Here is a 15,845-nt window from a genome sequence, read left to right as displayed (position 1 = left end):
CAGGAACATGGTGCTGTTCAGAAGTCCCTTATTCAACCCCACCTGGCCTCAAAATATTGCTTCAACAGCATGTAGGTCTTCCACAGATCCCTGCTGGCTCTGTGGAACCCTTGTAGATACTCTCTGAGGGTAGTAGATAACATATCAGTAGTAGATAACATATTTTTGGGTAATTGATAGTTTGTCCTGCTAGCTGATTGGTCTGATTGCCTTTTAACCTCTGTTGCCTATATTGTCCAGGATCTCTGTTGATTAATGGGATCATAAGCACCACATGCTTGTTTAAACACCTGTGTGCAACAAGAGACTGCCTGTAGACCTCTTAATAATGTGAATTCTGTGCTTGGTTCAGTTTTGAGACGTAGCTACATATTAAAATTTGAGATAGGAGTCCTGGCCAGGACTTCCAGGTGCACCTGGCAGACATGACAGTGAACCTGCTCTCTTCTGATGCAACACTTGAAGATCTAGGAATGTTAGATAGGTTTTCTTGATCAAGTTTATTTAAACTAAGCATTTGTGGCTAAACCCTGAAATATCATATGCCTCTAATAGGATTTTTCATCTATACTACTGATTTTTAGATTTGGATTGTTTGGTGTAATGCCTTCCTACTCATCCTAAAGTGTTTGTATTTTTCAAAAAGGAATTTGTTTCTATTTATCCAGGACACCAACTTCCTGACTGCTCTGGAGCTGGCAGTGAGATTTGGGAAGACACTTATTATACAGGAAATGGATGGAGTGGAACCTGTGCTTTACCCATTGCTAAGAAAAGATCTTACTGCTCAAGGTAAATCACCAAGATCTTTGCATATGCTTGCTCAAAACTTTTGTAGTTTGGATCTATTTATATAAAACTTGATTTTTCTGAAAATGTAATACTGTGTAGTTTTTTTTCCTCTGTAGTATTAACCTGCTACTAACCCTTCAGTATATGAAATATACTGGAGATATGTTCTTATTTAGTAAGTGGAAAAATATTGGAAAGTATTAAATTGAAAGTTATTTAAAAGTAAATTAAAAATATTAAATTAAAGTTACAAAAATGTGTTTTTATAGGCTCTTAGAAAATTAAATTTTAAGTTGATTTCCTGGGATCATTTCAAACACATAGTTTTAATTGGAAACTTGGGCCTTAAATAAACCTGAAGTTACACCACTGTTAGTGCAGTTAGGAATCAAAGGTTTAGAATGTTGGTGTTCCTGCTTCTCTTGGATTTCTCTGAACCTGAAGAAGACACACAGGGTCTGTTCCTGATGTGTCCTTAGAAGGGGAATGGTTATAGAGATCAGCAAAATGGTGGAATTTTGTGAAAGGAGTCCCTTAACCAATGCAAGAAAAGTGAAAAATCACAATGTTTAGGTTTTGCAATATAATATCTCTGGTTTGGACAGATAATGTGTTCTACCTGTTTGTATGACTGCTTTGGACTTAGGTGCTTTAAAGAATTTTTTTTTAATATGAAAAATTGTGATGAGAGCATGGCAAAAATAAATAGAAATTATGCAAGTATCTCAGCATAAATTTTGTTGAATTATGTTACATATTTTGAAATTATATCAAGAGAACTTGGTGAATGAAAAAGTACAGCAATGTGTGTTTTAAATATTTTCTAAACTACAGTAACTAAAATAGATTGTATTTCTGCCTCAAGTGGTCATTCCTCAGCATGTGCCAATGTATTTACTGTATGAACTTTGGGTACTAAAAGTAGCTTAAGACTCTATTTTTGCTGTCATTTCATCTACTATTGAGATCTAATGATGTGTGAGGTAGCAGTAATTCTTCAAATGTAAGTACATGCTAAAATTAAATGCAAATACCACAAGATTCATATATACATTTATCACCAATATAAGAAAGATCTGTTTAGGGAAAAGAAAGTATTATTTTAAATCAGTCTTCCATTGCAGATGCACCTGCTTGTTTATTTTCATTAAAAGAATGAAACCAAAGTAGTGATTTCAGGGATCTGTGGAGGGTTAGGTAGAACACTGTAACAATTTTTTTTTTGCCCCTCTATCTTCTGCCAAATTTTGGAGAGCTAATGAGATACAGTATGAAAGACAACTGTGGCTTCAGAACTGTGGAGAAAGCAGATTAAATTCAAATATACCAGTTTGCTCAGGAAAATTGCTTGTAACACTCAGACATCCCCTTTTGATTTTTAATGAGCTATGTTAATGCCAAGTCTGTGCAGGTCCAAACTAAAGAGCTGTTGTTGGAAAAGGAAGAATGGGTCACTATTTGAATCTTTTCCATCACGTTATAAGCAAGCATGCACTCCTTTTTTTTGTCAAAATGTGGGTGTGGGGACCTGTTTGCATTATTTTGCTTGTGACGACTGTACATCTCTCCATTACTTGGAAGGAAATGTTAAGAAAAAATATGAATCTATATGCTGCAGTAAATTCGTCTTCGTACAGCTTCCATTTTCTGTTTGACATTTTTACAAGGTAGTCTTAAAATTTATTCTGATCTTTGGCATAGAAGGAAAATTGGTATGTGATTTTCATCTCTACTGGTGTTTTAGCAAGAGATTTATATTTCTGATCTGCACCCACTGCTAAAAATAGAGAAGCACCTAAGTATGCCATCTTGGAAAGTTTTCTGGAATGGAAATTTTCACTTTTCAACTTATAATTCTGTTCTTTGTTTTTTGCTATCAGGAGGCAAGATCTTACTCTAATAATTTCATTGTCTGAGTCTATTCTTTTCTAACCCTGCTGGAATGGAAACCTGTTATGGAAGAGGGGTGGAGGGGGCTGTACATGTAGTTTTATTCTGTAACAGGCATATAGAGAAATATTAGGAGTATAAACAGACTGAAAACATGACTTCAGTTATATAATAAATCACTTGTTTCTTTCATAATATGGTTAAATTAAATATATTTCTAATAATACAATGGGGGATATTTCTTGATGGAATATTTTTTCTTTCATTCTGCTGTCTAGATATTCCATCAGTTCCACTGACTTGCTCTATAACAGTTATTGTAGAAAATAGTATCTTAATAGCATTATGATTATACAGCAACATGAACCTTCTACAAATAAATTTAACAGATCCAGAAATTAAATCTAATTGGTTTGGATAAGGAAATATTGAACCATCTTAGTTAGCCAGTATATACTTATGTCTAGTGTAGAGTGGTAAACCAGTGTTTAAAGGTAAAGGAATATGTTGATATGATGACAAAATTCTTACACATAAGTGGGATTCCCAAGGTCATCTTCCGTGGTGTTTTGTCTCCTATTCATGGTCTGAACATTTCAAAAAGTTGTTAGTATTACTTTTACTTCAAATGCATTTTTGTCCTTGATGCTTTGTGTTCTGGGTAAGGATAATTAAACTACTCAGGTGTGTTAAATATTCTTACTATGTAATTTCCTATATTATTGCTATGTTATTAATTTTCTGTCTCTTAACAATGCAGGTTAGGATGTGTTCTTTTTTGAATTTGTATTTTTTTCCAATCAGTTTATAACTACATATTGTAACATATATTTAGATCCATTGATCATAAAATATTACACAAATACCATTGTTTTCAGATAATTACAGAATGTTCCAATCAGAGTGAGTATAATGTCTGCTTGTTGTTTACAGGACCCCGTTATGCCGTACAGATAGGTGAAAAAATGATAGATTATAATGAAGAATTCCGTCTTTTTCTATCAACAAGGAACCCAAATCCCTTCATTCCACCTGACGCTTCTTCTATTGTTACGGAAGTAAACTTTACCACAACAGCAAGTGGCTTAAGAGGGCAGGTAGGCATTTAGAATAAAACCAGTGTATGTATAGTGAACATCCATAGCTGCATCCAGTCCCTGGAATAAGCCCTATGGTGCAGTTTGTGTTAATGGTTATGGAGGTATTTTCAAGCTCACAAATATAAATAATAAAATTTTTATGTGCTTTGGAACCAAGGAGTGAGTCCAGCAAAGAAAATGAAAATGTTCTCATTGACTTCAGTTGCAACAGATTAATTGCTAAGCCTTTGGTTTCTGTTCAAGATGCAGTTATGGTACCATGGAAACATTTCTGTTATAGCTCTCCAGTGTCCTACTTAGAGAATAATGCTGGTATCATCAAGGTACTTTGTGTACAGAAAAAAATGTAGTGGAACCAAAATACTGTGTATTTTATTTCCTTTAAAATGCTAGTAGCTGTTGAGGTTTTATCTATAAAGTCTAGGAATCAAAAAGTAACATAAATGGAAGAAAGCAAAAAAAAGTAAGAGATCAATTAAGGGAAGAAATTCCCTCCTTATTTGGTATGAAACTAGTTTTTCTACACTAACAAGGGGCTTAGAATGGGATGTAGATAAGATGTTGATAAGTAAGCTATAATTCAAAATGTGAAGTATAGATAACCATATGGATTTCCTCCTTCCTCTGGAGGTATGGAATTGGCATCATACAATGTATCCATAAAAACTGACCTCTATTGAAGTGGAAATTCAAAAAAAAAACCAAACAACTTCCTTTTTGTTTTCTCTCTTTGTTTTTAGCTTTTGGCTTTAACAATTCAGCATGAAAAGCCTGATTTGGAAGAGCAGAAGACAAAGCTGTTACAACAGGAAGAAGATAAGAAGATACAGTTAGCTAAACTTGAGGATTCTCTTTTGGAGGTAAAACAAATTCACTTCTTTAATATCTGTTAGACCAATAAGATGATAATCACATTATTGTGTGTTTGAATGAAGATGCTGGAAGTGTTGGAATAATGAGCCGTTGGGATTTTAGATTAGAAAAAATAAAGGCATTATTTGCCTGGACCTGTTGGAAGAGTAGAGTAAATATGAAGGTACATCTATTATGAAACTGTAGTATTTCAATACATTAAGTAGTTTCATAGTTAAATTTATTAATTTGGTGAGATAGATTTAGGCTGATTGAGGTTGATTAGAAATTTCAGTCATTTTAACACACCAAGAAGGGAAAACTTTATTCAAAAATATTCTATTTCATTTTGAAATTATGAGTTTTTTAAAAAGCCACACTTTTAAGCCTGTGAATCATATCAAATGACTCTTTCTCAAGTTGAGAAATGATCCTGTGTTGTGAAAAAAATGAAAAAAATCCCCCTACAAAATGGAAAGATTGCTGAGAAAGACATTTAAAATGTTAAACCTCTACAATTGTTTCCTGTTAGCAATGAGCTGTAATATTCTTTACAGTTAACATTCCCTGTCTTGCATTTAAAATGAATGTTCTCAATTTTCAGATCATCTTTTTATTTTATTGAAAGTACTTATGCTCAGAAACAGATGTTCACCTCTATAAAAAAAGGTGGCTTCCAAGGAAGGACTGCTTTATTTTTTGTTTGTTTCTAGCCATGGATTTCACAGAAATTGTACTTCATGCTTGTAAGAATGGATCCTTGGATTCTGCCTTTCTGAAAGGTCAGAGATGCAGCGAGGTTGACCTGGTGCCCTAAACCCCTCAGTCAATAGCTAAGTCGCAGAACTTTGCAGTTTTGAGTGCAATGGGTTAGCATAAAATAATAGTTTTGCAGGTTAGACTGGCCCACAAGAAAGCTGGAGAGGGGCTTATTACAAGGATAATCAGCAACAGGACAAGGGAGGAATGGATTTTAAAGAGGCTAGGTTTAGTTTAGATATTACAAGGAAATTCTCTGCTGGGAGGGTGGTAAAGCACCAGATCCTCTGGGAACCTCTGGGAACAGGTTCCCCAGAGAACTTGGAGATGCCTCATCCCTGGAAGTGTTCAAGGCCAGTTTGGATGGAGCTTTGAGCAACCTTATGCAGTGAGGGTCATCCCTGCCCATGGTAGGGGAGTTGGAGCTAGATGGTCCCATCCAATCATAATTCTGTGATTAATAGCTCAGTTTTAGAATTTTGTACATAATTATTTTATGTGATTTGAATTTCCACATTTACTGTCCCTATTGAACTCCCGATTTATTCTCAAATACTAAGGTCAGCCCTTTCTTAAAATTCTCATGGGGCAGATTTCTCTTACAGGAAGAGGGGAACTTGCTCTCTAATAAAATTCCATATCCAGATTTGACCATTTTAACACCTTATTGTCTACCAGAACCTGAGGGTTCAGAGATACAGCAAAGCAAATTTCACTTTAGAACACACTTTTTATGGGATCTTGGAACTCAAAATCATTTTCATTTGTCTGATCTGAATAATCGAGTATAAAACTTAAAGAAGTTGATGCCTAAGATAACTGCAAGAAAAAGCATCTGAGTTGTAACAGCAAGGTTGATTTAAATTTTTGGAATTCTTGTTAGCAAGTTATCCTGAAATCAGGATACTCTTTGACCCTGAAAAAAGAAACCTGAGGCTCAGTGGAAACTGGCAGGTGGACTTCATTATCAAAGAAGTCAATGTTGGATGAGGTCTAGCTAAATTTAAGTTAATCTTAAAGCAACATTTCCATTCTCTCTGAAGTACTGTACTGATTTCCTTCTAAAAGCCTCAGAGTAAAGACGTGGGTGCTGTCTCATAGCTCACAGTATGATTCCTCATGGATAAACTGGACTACCTGAAAAAGTAGGTGATCTTGTTCTAAACTTGTTTCAGGTAGAGAATTAAGTGCATTCTACTACTCTAACTGGTGAATCTGTGCCTCCAAATATTCTAAAATGATGTCCTACAGGTCTGATTTGACTGACAAGCAGCCAGTTTTCAAAATAAATATCTTGATGTGTATTTACTGGAGGTTAGTAAAAAACCTTGGATATAAGTGAACTATTCAAGCTTTTCCCACTTCTTAGAAGTGAGAGTAATTGCTTAATCGCTTAATTTAATGAGGAGAACTCAGGAAAAATGTGAGGCAATCCCAAGGATTTTAAAGTGGTCATTGATTATGAAACTTAAATTGTTGTAATGTGAATATTCATCTCAGTTGGAGATGAGAATTCTGTGAGAACTGGAATGCTTTTGAAGGAAAATGAATTCATGAATGACTGAGTATAGGAAGTTTTTACAAGTTACCAACTTCAGGTTAAATGAGAAGTTAAACACATGGAAGAAATACCCTAATCTGTATTTACCATGGGAATGTTAGTGCCTAAGACTCTAATCATAGAAATAATTCTCAAAAGCCTGCTGATAACCTATGTTCCAGAATATGGCAGTCTGGATTTTTGGAATATGTTCTTGAACTGTGTTTTCCATACTTCTTTAAAAAATGTCACAGTTTTTGGAGTAACCATCTGTTTTCGAGAACTCTTGAGATGCATTCAATGATTCAGAAATACATACAGATCAGAAAGATAGCTTCCAAAATGGTTACTTTAGAGGATTTTTTTTTAATATAACATAGATGACTTTCTTTTTCCAGACACTTGCCACATCACAAGGCAATATACTAGAAAATAAGGAGCTGATTGAATCTTTGAATCAAACTAAAGCAAGCAGTGCACTCATCCAAGAATCACTGGCTGAATCTTTCAGACTACAGAGTTTCCTTGACAAGGTAGAAGAATATTTTAATCTTTAAAGTACTGTTTTTCTCCTGCTAAAAATACTCATCTTTTATCTAGAGAAGATACATACATCCATGGGGTTATAGGATGAGTAACATATTATATTAGTTCTTTTTGGGTAAATGATATTTGGGATATGAAAGTACATGCAATATTTTCAGTAATTAAAGTGCTTTGGTCTGTATATGCTGAGTACTTAGTTTAAAGTCTACTAGTTTGAATTAAAGGAATTTTGGCAAGTAATGAGTTTTGACTTTGTTTTTGCCATATTGTAAACATTATAGTTCATATGGGTGTTTTTGCTTAATATGCCCCTTGCTATTGGAAAAGTGTAGATCATTGCTGATGCTATTCATGTGACATCCTGTTTTTGTGACAGATTGAAGAGTTGTCTTCTGTGTTCTATTTGTTTAGTTTAAAATTTCTCATTGAATTTTGGGATGTGTTCTGTGATGGGAAAAGACCTTAGTGCCCTAGAGATTAATTTCCAATGTATTCTGCATAAAAAAATCCCTAAAGGATTTTTTGATAAAAATTTTTTCTTCCAATTTTGAAATCTCAATGCAGTGTTGAAGTCTGGAGTGCTGATCCCTCAATTTGAAGGCTTGGAAAGGATTCTGTTTTCTAAATCAGTGGGAGTCATAGGAATGTTTTCTCAGTGGGCTGAGTAAATGTTTATGCACTAATCAGTAGGTGGCAGTAATGCACCTGGCTTTTTATGCGTGTCTTTTCCTCCACAGGAGAGGGATGCCTATCTCCCTTTGGCTGAGAGTGCTAGCAAGATGTACTTCATCATCTCTGACTTGTCCAAAATTAACAATATGTACCGCTTTAGTCTGGCGGCGTTCCTGCGGCTTTTCCAAAGGGCTCTGCAAAGCGAGCAGGTATTTGCTCTTCTTCTGAAGCGCTAATGCTGCAGAGGAGTCCATCTGCTTTGATCCCTAGAATTTATTAGTCACTCTGGACATTTTTAAAAAAAAGCTTAGAATAACTGATGATGAAGTGTATAGTAAGTAGTGATGCTGACCTGTTGTGCTTTAGATGTTCGGAATACAGGCACGTGGACTTCTAAATTATGTTGTATATAAATTACAGAATTTCTCTACCATCTGAAAGCATCTTTGTGATTTCAGGCTTGTTCTTTGTCTATGGTGAATCAGGAGAACAAAGGCTGATTATAAGTTTACTGAGGGCTTTATTTAAATGAATTAATGATCTGAAATGCTAATTTTATCAACAAGGGGTAGAATAAGAAAATACCTCTATTTCTACATGGTTCATTTACCCAAAGGAAGGTTATAACTTTATCTACTTTTTTACAGTCTGTAAGCATGCCTGCAGCCTGTCCTGTTTAAAATTTATTTTATATTCTTCTGTATTCTTAGGCCAGTATTTTCTTATTGAAGCAAAGAATGGATTTATCCCTTGTCACCTCACTCCTTAGATCAAAATGCCCACACTGAGTAATAGTGCATTTTATTTTTATTAAGCATCTCCAAAATTCTTCACATTTCTCTTTGTTTTTACTTAGAAAGTCATTCAGCAGCCTTTCATCGTGTTTCCTTTGGATTCCCCTTTGTTCTGGCATCTGTGATTACAACTCTCCTTCAGCTCCAGTCATTACTAGGAACACAGTTCTGACTGTGTGAACTGGCCCTCTTTGAAGTTCCTATTACTTCTTTTCCACAACATGATGTTTTAACTTGTTCTTACTCACACTCCTTCATAATTTTTTTTTCTGCCTGTACTGTTACCTATTTAAAGCTCAATTTCTGGTTTTGCCTTTGTTGCTTGCTTTCTTTATTCCTTCTCCTCTATCCAGTTTTTCATGCCAAGAAATCTATTAGACATGGGAAAGGTATTAGGCAAATCAGTTGCACAATTGCCCATCTTAAACTTGTCTCTTCAAATTCCAGCATGGTAGAAATAAAGTCATACTACTTGTAACACACTCCCTACCTGCCAGTCCCTTTCTTCTTTTTTTCCTATCTTTCAAATTTTTCCCTGTTGGAATTATTTTTTCAATCTATGAGCTTTGAAGAACAGTGTACACTTACTGTTTTCTACAGTGTTCATTCCAGTTGGGCCAAATTTGACCAGAAGTTTATTAACTACACTAAAGATCAATATACTTGTTTAGAAGTATTAAATATAGTAATTCAATTAATAAGCAATTTTTTTTCAAGTGACAATTATGAGATTTTAATGATATTAATGTTAGGAGAAGGAAATGTACTCTCATTCTCAATGTATTTCTCTTTATACACAAAGTTGTGTCATGTTCATAGTCAAAATATTCAATGCTAAAATATTTATTTCTTAATATTACAACATGAATTTCCTACTGAATCATTGATAGCTGCAGCTGAATTTAATGTGTTATTAGAACTAGTGTCGCGTAGAGTCCAGATTATTTATGTCATTTTGCTGAAATTTACAAAGTGCTTGGAAAGTTTTTTACTTCCACAGGAATTTTTGAAATCTGAAATTTCTTTTTTAGGATTCAGGTAATACTGAAGAAAGAATCAAGCTGCTTATTGGCTCATTGAAACATACAGTGTATGAATACGTTTGTCGTTGTTTGTTTAAGGTAAGATTGTATTTTTTTTTGGCTTTTATACAGTGCACTGGGTTTGAAAGTTTTCTTTCATTAACCAGCACTTGATCAACTTCAAATGAGCAGTATTGTGTAATAGAAGCAAAACATTGCACTATCAGTAACTGACATGCTAAATGAAGACTTAAAATCAGTTTATGACCAAATTAATATTGCTGATGCACATTTCTTCACAGAGTTCTACCTCTACCTCTCTGCCTCATTCTGGCTTCAGAGTCAGTCATGGGCATCACAGTTTTCTGAGCACTCATTTTATGTTCCTTTTTATTTATTGCATTACTAAATATATATATATATATACTAAATATTTTGTGTGGTTATTTGGGAGTTTTTTGTATTTTTGGTTTGTTTTTTTCTTTTTTGAAAGAAAACAGAAGTGGGTTTGCTATGTTGATGTTTGGACTTTGTTATCTTAAAGTTCTCTTCCAACCTAGATGTTTCTATGTTTCTGTAAGTCCTACATTGTATATTCGCCTTTTTATTTTCATGGCCTTTTCCAAAGGTCTACCTGCTACCTTTTTTGTTTCTGTCTGCTTCTTGTTCTTCTTCCAAGAAAAGTTCTTAGTGTATTTCTTCTTAATTTCAGTCAGGCATCTTTTCACTTCTTACTTTCTTACTAAAAACCTAGGGAAACTAAGCCTTTCATTTTTAGTTTTAATTTTTACTTACACATGAAACTGTCATAACAGGAGGTGTTTGTCTCACAGGACCAGGCTGAAGAAAGCACAGTAGATCTGCATATATGGTTTGAGCAGTAAAAATCATGCAAGTCTGTAGTTTGGCCTGTGAGAATGGACAGATCTTGAAAATTTTACCCCACCTCCTACCTCTGTCCCCCAATCTAGCAATGCTGCATTGAGGATACAGGGGTAGCAGTTCTTTCTAAGCGGTTTTGTTTATCAAAGTCCAAGTGGAATCTCATGAAATAGTCTCATAGTAATTAATGTTTGTCTTTGAAGTCATAAGTATGTGAAGCCTTCCACTAAGTCATTACACCTTGTGAATATGGAAGGCAGAAATTTTTATATGTAAGAAGAGTAGAGAGTTCAAATGCAAGTCAGAAAAGAGATTTCTAGTAGGAAAGATTTTAAGTGTTATCAGACTGGAGTTTAGAAAATACTGAAAATGTGTTAACTGTGCAGCTTCAAACTAATGGTCCCTCCAGTTTACTGTTGTGTTGTAATAGTGGAGAGAACAAATAAACTCTTCACACCATCCACAATTCACTGCTAATTCTTCCTTTTATCCATGAAAATTTTTAAAGATTGCTATGGCACTGAGGCTTTACTAGTGTCTTCATAAATGCTGTAGCTGATACAACTTCATACCCTTTTGAAGCATGTTGGAATCAAGGAGGATTTTGTCTGTCTGTGGTTATTATTTATGTGTACATAGGCTTCATGAATGCTGCTAAATGAAGTGGTGCCAAGAAATTTACCTGAGCACTTGAACCGGCCCATCTTTCCTCTTTAATTTGTCAAAGCAGGTTTTGTCTGGGCCACTTAGTGTTCTTCTAAACAATTCTCGTTCAAATTTTGGATACTAGATTATCCAGGGAGCATCCTGATAGGCAGTTGGGATATGGATTTGCTTCAGACCTTGTCTGAGAAGATGAAAAAGCGAAATGGTGTGGTTTGTTCTCAATGTTGTATGATGTTCATATTTATCAATAAAATGAGAACTTCCATGCCTTGCAAAACTTGATTTTAATTCCTAGTAAGGGCCTTTTTAGCCTCCACTCCAAAGCCCACTTTCTCTAATTTGCAAAGGGATGTAGCAATTTTGTATTAGGATATATGTCACTAAGTCATTAATATGGAACTTGAGGTGGTCTTTTAAAGAAATGTTACTTATAAAAAAGAGCCAGAAATAGGACTTTCTCTGAGTATATAAATACATTTTTACTGCTTTTATTTCAGGCTGATCAGCTAATGTTTGCTCTACATTTTGTACGAGGAATGCACCCTGAACTTTTTCAAGAGAATGTAAGTGCTAAAGAAGAAAATCCCCAAGTATTTTACTCAAATTTAATATGAAGACTAAATAAGTAGATAAAAAAGTTTTTTGTCAGTAAGTGTAGGACTTAGTTATAGTTGTCTGTAGTGTAGTCAGATTAATCCTATTAAGTCTGCCTGCAGTGAAAACGTATGCATAATTGACTTAATACAATTGCTTAAACGTGGCTGATTATCCTGAGTCAAGACACATTTAATTATCTAAAGGACCTCCATGAAATGGAGAGACAAAACTATGGCTTTCTGTACTAGAAGCTGGAGACCAGAAGAGACATCAAATGATAGCAGATGTCAGTTCAATAGAGGAGAATCCATTATAGAGGTAAAAATCAGATAATACATTTGAATATATGGAATACATCGGATAATACACTTGATTATATGAAATATGTGAGCTTAAGGTACAAGGTTCAAAAAAAGTTGTCTGGAGCCCTCTGATGAAGGAGTTGTTTTGTTGTAGGCATATAGATTGACAAAGTGAAATCCCAGTCTTTCAACAATGATGTGGCCTCATAAAAATAATTGATCTTGTTAGCAGAAGTATATCCTGGCTGCTCTTCATTATCTAAAATTCGCTATTTGATGTTTATTATTTTATTTGAGCTTCTGAAAATGCTTTTCTTTATCCTTCTTGAGTTTCTAAAGTCATGAAGACAGCAACCTACAAATAGTTTTTATACTAAATTAAATTCTGGCTTCTTAAGTGTTTGTAAAGTACAGCCCTAAGTGTTGGTTTCTATTGTTTTGCATTTCCATCAGCTATTATAGCTCTTAGACAGCTTAATCTAGGTTATATATAATGCATATTTCTACAGTATCTGAATACTCAAGAGAGAAAATAATACCAATAATTTTTTTACTTCTCTGAAAGGTAGAAGTTATTTTCATTAAATTGTAAGAGAAGAGTGCTTATACAAAATATTTAGTGAAGAAAATGAAGCTGAAGTGGTTATTCTTTTAAAATGATTTCTTCTAAAGCTTTTAATGTGATGAGGCTAGGAATTGCTTAATACGCTGCTAGAGAATTTAGTATTCTAAATCCCTGTCCCAAAAGAATTGAACCTTCTGCGCTTAAATATTTTTTCGCATAGCAATATGGAATTTATAGTACAAATTCAACAATATACTGTAGAATGCCTTGGTTCTCAGTAGGGACATTCTCTTCCTGAATCAATATGTATAGATTTTTCTGAGGTAGTTTTATATTCCCTGTATATTGTGCTTCTTTTCTTCATAACAATATTGCACAAACCAAAAAATACTCCATGCATTTTTGTGTGCACAAGCATTTTCTTTGTAACTGGGAGATGAGAATCAGTTTGTAACTGAAAGAGAGAGCTGTTTCAAGACTCAGTGAGACTGATGGCTGCAAAATATTATGCTGGGATTTGTATCAGCAGTATTACTCTTAGTCAATTGACTTGTAAATTTCTGATGTTACTTTTCTCTTTAATGAAAAAATCTTCATCATAGAATATAGATATTATTTATGCAAAATTTCAATACTTATAAGGAATTTTTGGTCTGTTTCTTGCCCCCTCCAAAAACAGGATTGAGTAATTTCTAGTGGTTTTAAATACTTGTCTAAACTATTTAAAATTGTCCTCCTGGGTACTTGTACGAAGTCTAAAAGTTTTAATCATACATAAATTCAGTCATGCTTTCTATAGTTACCTGTTCTGTGTGGGCTGCTGATGCCCCACCAGGCAGGATGTGTGCCCTTGCCAGCTACATTTCCTACCTCCTGATAGTCTGTAGATGGGCACTCTGGGTAGGAGCTGTGGGTGCTGAGAAAGTACAGAACTACCCCTTTGCTTTTTTTCTTATAAAGCACTGCAGCCACCTAGCTTGGATTCTGCAAAAGGAATTACATTCTGATAGCATCACTTAGCATTTGAAAAATGTCTTGTAACTCTTTCAGAATCTAGCATTTAATTTGTTTGTCTTCCTGCTCTGCCTACATGCTACTGCATATTAATCTTAGTTCTTAAAGGTGTCTCGTGACTTATCTGAGTTGTTCATTTATTCCACCCAGGAATGGGAGACTTTCACAGGTGTGATCATTGGAGACACCATCAGAAAATCAGTAAGCTACATTTATTTTCATATTTTGAAATAAGGAACAAGTTAAAGTTTTATTCTTACTATGTTGTTTTATTATCTGTATTAATACATTAAAGAAAAAAGTAACTTTTCATATAGTAATATAAAGATAAAAAATTATTAAAAAATTTTTGAACATGGCAAGTAGTTTTTTAAATTTGAATAATCTTTTTGCCTTTGTTGTGTATTTTATTTTAGTTTTTCTATGACTGGGATGACAATTTGAAATTGCATGTTTGAGGAGGTTTTCAGCCCTCTTCTGTAACTAACACCAGTATTTCTGAATCCCTCCTTCTCCGAGAGTCATGTATGAGTTGCACTTTTTGTGCTTTTTCTCAGGCAGCTGATTGCTAAAATGATCCTTGAAATCCAGTTTCTCTAGCCATTAGATGGCTCAACCACAGGCTTTGGATTTCAGTGTGACTGCAGAAGTCCCCCTTCATCTGTCTGGAGTCACTGTAATTCAATTAAATGTCTGTGAATTGAGTGATTGTTAAGTATTTCTTGCTGTCGGCCATTTTCAAGGAATATGAGATCTGATTGTATAATGGAATTTAATACCAGTCTTACCTCTACCCTACCTAAGGCACAATCCATGGGTTTTGGAAGGACTGTACTTGTGTGCCCTTCAGCCCAAATGGAATGTATACTGCAGACACATGTCACATTTATTCCTACAATCGCTTCCAAATTTCCTAGTTTTTTTCTTTCTCAGACTTTGTAACTCATGACTGAGATACCCTTTCACAAGAAAGCTTCTTTTTTTCTCTGCTGAGCATTTAAGGTTACTCTTGAAGTTGCTCACTCCTTGAGAGATCCAAATACATTTCCATGCAGAGACTCCTCAGACTGGTTAGTGTGTACTGTACAATCTTTCATTAACATATGATATAGTGAATACAGAAATTCCACTGGAGCTTAAGCACTGTTGTTCATCTTTAGAACTTCCTCCATGCCAAACATCTAAAGAGCAGAAAGATAGAGCTGTGGCCAAATTACCAGTGCAGAGATGTTCTGGTGTTTGGCTCCTTGTGTGAAGAACCATCTTGATGATTGTGAATATGTGCAATGGAGTTGTTTTTTGAAGCCAGTTTCTCAGAGTGCCTATGCAGATAGCCAATCATTTCTGTCACTTGTTATTAGTAAAAAATTACTTAGAATTGAGAATGTTATAAGGATACTCTAAATGGGTAAAGTATTTTCAGGCTCAAGTAGCTGAGCAAGTGTTAATGTATGCCTTGTATTTAAATATTTTGGTATATGTATGCCTTGTATTTAAATATTTTGGTTGCTTTTTTGTTATGCCATTTATGAACTCAGCAAAAGAGAGCAGAAAGATTGCTGTTGTGAATGTTTTTATTAAAAAACATGGGTTTCACAACCTTCTTACTGAATATAGTGTTTCATGAAAGATTGTGTTGGTTACATGTGTGATATAACTTGCTTCCATAAGGATTCACAAAGAAGCGCTCGTGACCAGGTTCCCTCTTGGATAGAACAGGACCGAGTCTGGGCTGTAGCATCTTTGAAGGTATACATCGTGTGGTCTCTTGAATTTAAATTTAAAAAATTTTGGTTTTGGCAGATAGCAATTTGGACTTAAATACTCAGATATGTATTTGTCAGATGAAAAG

At 34.6% G+C, this 15,845-nt stretch overlaps 1 protein-coding gene across 1 annotated transcript in view; it reads left to right on the top strand.

The window, feature by feature from the left end:
- Window positions 1-15,845, top strand: part of DYNC2H1 (dynein cytoplasmic 2 heavy chain 1) — a gene marked incomplete at its 5' end in the record, with an annotated part of 143,228 nt that overhangs the window by 58,432 nt on the left and 68,951 nt on the right. The window contains 9 exons of the mRNA XM_084226347.1: window positions 669-792; window positions 3,616-3,779; window positions 4,523-4,642; window positions 7,332-7,466; window positions 8,217-8,360; window positions 9,977-10,066; window positions 12,013-12,078; window positions 14,144-14,194; window positions 15,665-15,742. Of these exons, the coding sequence (XP_084082473.1) occupies window positions 669-792; window positions 3,616-3,779; window positions 4,523-4,642; window positions 7,332-7,466; window positions 8,217-8,360; window positions 9,977-10,066; window positions 12,013-12,078; window positions 14,144-14,194; window positions 15,665-15,742 (972 nt within the window). The remainder of the gene's footprint in view (window positions 1-668; window positions 793-3,615; window positions 3,780-4,522; window positions 4,643-7,331; window positions 7,467-8,216; window positions 8,361-9,976; window positions 10,067-12,012; window positions 12,079-14,143; window positions 14,195-15,664; window positions 15,743-15,845) is intronic.

The sequence above is a fragment of the Fringilla coelebs genome (genome assembly GCF_963513975.1).
Source record: "Fringilla coelebs genome assembly, chromosome: 2".
NCBI lineage: Eukaryota > Metazoa > Chordata > Aves > Passeriformes > Fringillidae > Fringilla > Fringilla coelebs.
Note: the sequence above shows the minus strand (reverse complement) of the source record. Positions and strands in the feature narration are given on the sequence as shown.